We start from the raw sequence: 2874 nt of genomic DNA on the forward strand, positions 1-2874 counted from the left end.
GGTGATTTTATTTCTGTGGTTAATAGACTGTCTAACAAAAATCAGAACAAGAACCATGATCTCTCTACTATCGGATTGTTGTTCAATGAGACCCGCACCCTTTTCGATGATAATACTTCCTCTAAAGTTCACTATATTTGTAGAGATGCCAATAGAGCGACTTAAAAAACCCGCTTTTGGAATATAATCCCTTCATTTCCTTAAAAAAGAAAAAGTAAAAGAAAAGAAGAGTATTTCCAAATGACGGAGAATCTAGTCTTAACAGACAAAAACCCATGACGCCAAGCAAACTTAAACTAAAGCCAACCGTAACCTAAAGTAGTCCCCACTCTTGTCATCTTCTTTCCCTTTCTGTCTTTTTATGTTTGGCTCTAGATGGAGCCTGTAACATCAAAATTAATGCTTGCAGCATATATAAACTCTGGTTCTCAGTTGAATTTTCCCTTTTTGTCTTGAACAAATCTAAGATCGGAAGACCCTTTTGTCTGAAATACAGTTTCAACATGGTTGGTATTTTTCCTGGATTCTCTGTTGGGAAGGCTGGCCATCGACGATCCCAGAGTTCTCTTGTAAGATTTTTTTTTTCTACAAGGGTTTGCTTGAATGGAATCAGGAACATGTAGATCTAAAGATCAATTTATATGTTTTTTTGGGTTTTCTTTTGTTTGATCAGTTAATTATTATTTGGATTGATATATGTTGGAATTGGTTGATGTACTTCAAGATGTCGATTTTAATATCAATTTGTGATCCGACTTTTTCTTTTGTTGTGATACTTGTTTGAGAGTTTTTGTATCCCAGTATGTCATTTACTTGCCTTAAATTTGGGATTCATTTGATGACTACGATGATTCAAACCCAGAAATTACTAATATAAGCTAAACCCAGATTTTCCTGATTTTTAATCTGTCGTGTTTGAGTTGTGGCACATACACGAGCACGGCTAATGAGTTACTAATTGTGGTTCAGGTGGAAAGGGAAGCCGTGCCTCCAAATCCGGATGTTATTGCCCCAGCTGCGGTTACTGCTACGGCTCATGGTATCGAAGTAATGGCTGAGTTCAAACCAGTTGAACATCCGATCGAACCTTTGGACAACGACCGGCCGATCCAATGCCCGCTGCCGGAGCCTTCGATTCTAAATGTAATCTTCAGGAACTCATCCTTTGTTGTTCGGTTTGAGTTCGTGTTCTTTATATTGCACTAGTTCAAGAAAAAGAAGAGTTAGGAGATAATCAAGTTTTCATTCCCAATCCAATCAAACATGGCTCGAGTACCTGTTAGCATAGCTTGTCAAGGTTATGTGGTAAAGTGACCATATAAGAGTTCTCATGAGCTTGTCATTGATTGTGCATATATTCTTTGCGTTACATGTGCTGTGAAATCAGGATGGAAGAATATGGAAAGAGCGAGTATCGGCTACGGCTAGCATACGACGGAGAGCTGATTTGCCGGTAACGAAGGAGGGAGGCACCCTTCCATCCGAGACCAAAGCTACTACCGGAACCAAACCCCGGCCGACCTTGAATCGCATGATATTACCATCGGTAAGCGCCCCAGAACATGATTTATTAAATCTCCTCAAAGAATGCAGTGCATCTGGGATCTAAGCCCTGCTATCAAACGGAACACACTTCACCTTCATTCCAATAATTTGCCCATCGTCTATAAATTCCAACCTGTATTTTGATTTTTGCCACCTATTTGGTTGAATATATTTTACACCACGGAAACGGAAATGAAAATGTTACCCTCACATCACTTGTATATGTTGTAATAAATCACATCTGATTTCCGATCCATCTGTTACATTTTTGCTTCTAATATTATTGTTTGTAGTACATAAATAAAAAAATCAAATTATCAATGAAATAATACAAAATAATTATTTAAATTACATAAATATACGACTACTGAAACATCCCTTAAACAAGGGATACTATTGAACTTATAGTTGTAAATGAGATGAGATAGAGTGCAAGAGTTCGTTTTGGTCAATACTCGATTCAAATGAATTCAATTCTTAACAACATGAAGGAAGTTACTTAATAACTAACTCAAATGTTTCATGAGCAACTTGAAAAAACGATATGCTAAAATTTTATTTTTTAAAACTAAATTTATTATTAATATTATTATTTATGTTGTACTTTTTTATAGTATAATATTTTTCTGTACTTAAGTTCAGATTAGCTCGAGTTTAAGCTTCAATCAAGTTAAGTTTAAGAATATTGAGTTTAATTTTTTTTGAGCTCGAGCTTAAGTTGAGTTTTAATTTTTAATTTCAAATTTGAATCAAATTTGATAGTTTTAAGCTCGTTAGTTTTTTAGTCAAATTTTAATTTTAAACTTTTCAAGTCAAATTCAATAATACTCGAACTTGATTTAAATCATTTATAACCTTAAATTTAGACTTGTACAACAAGGACCCGGGAAAGGCCCATTATGAACCAAACCCTTGGCAATTTTGGCTTAATACAGCATACGGGCTAATTATTTAGCCTAATATGACATCATATTTTTTATTTTGGGAATTACGATATTTGCTACAGTGACTTAGAATTTATCATGTCGAAATGATGAATTTTAATAAAATATAATTTTTTATAAGAATTTGTATTATAGTCTAAAAAAATATAATAATTTTTTTTTAAAACTCATCACTTTAACGTGATAAGTTTAAATAAATAATTATTTTAGTAGGGACAAGATCCAATGTACTATAGCATTTATAGTAGATTACAAAATAAAATCTGAGGTGTTCTACTAGGCCAAATAATTTTGGCACACTCTCAATTGGGGCAAAAAAAACCCCAAATCTTACATGAAGCTACCCATATAGCCCTTTTATCCCGGGACGATTCTCGGGTTCCAT

The 2874-nt window shown here is 34.2% G+C and overlaps 1 protein-coding gene across 1 annotated transcript; it reads left to right on the plus strand.

The window, feature by feature from the left end:
• Window positions 1-255: 255 nt before the first annotated feature.
• Window positions 256-1744, plus strand: LOC120146212. The gene is made up of 3 exons (XM_039159846.1): window positions 256-569; window positions 970-1143; window positions 1388-1744. The coding sequence occupies exons 1-3, from the start codon at window positions 504-506 to the stop codon at window positions 1607-1609; spliced, it is 462 nt and encodes a 153-aa protein (XP_039015777.1). The 5' UTR covers window positions 256-503; the 3' UTR covers window positions 1610-1744.
• Window positions 1745-2874: the final 1130 nt, after the last annotated feature.

The sequence above is a fragment of the Hibiscus syriacus genome, unplaced genomic scaffold (assembly GCF_006381635.1).
Source record: "Hibiscus syriacus cultivar Baekdansim isolate YM2019G1 unplaced genomic scaffold, ASM638163v2 tig00110904_pilon, whole genome shotgun sequence".
Classification (NCBI taxonomy): domain Eukaryota; kingdom Viridiplantae; phylum Streptophyta; class Magnoliopsida; order Malvales; family Malvaceae; genus Hibiscus; species Hibiscus syriacus.

Bases quoted from the DNA above. Each gene is read 5' to 3' on its own strand.
- LOC120146212 (XM_039159846.1), top strand. From the start codon at position 504: ATGGTTGGTATTTTTCCTGGATTCTCTGTTGGGAAGGCTGGCCATCGA. The intron at 570-969 runs GTAAGATTTTTT...ATTGTGGTTCAG, and splicing joins GACGATCCCAGAGTTCTCTT to GTGGAAAGGGAAGCCGTGCC. The intron at 1,144-1,387 runs GTAATCTTCAGG...CTGTGAAATCAG, and splicing joins CGGAGCCTTCGATTCTAAAT to GATGGAAGAATATGGAAAGA.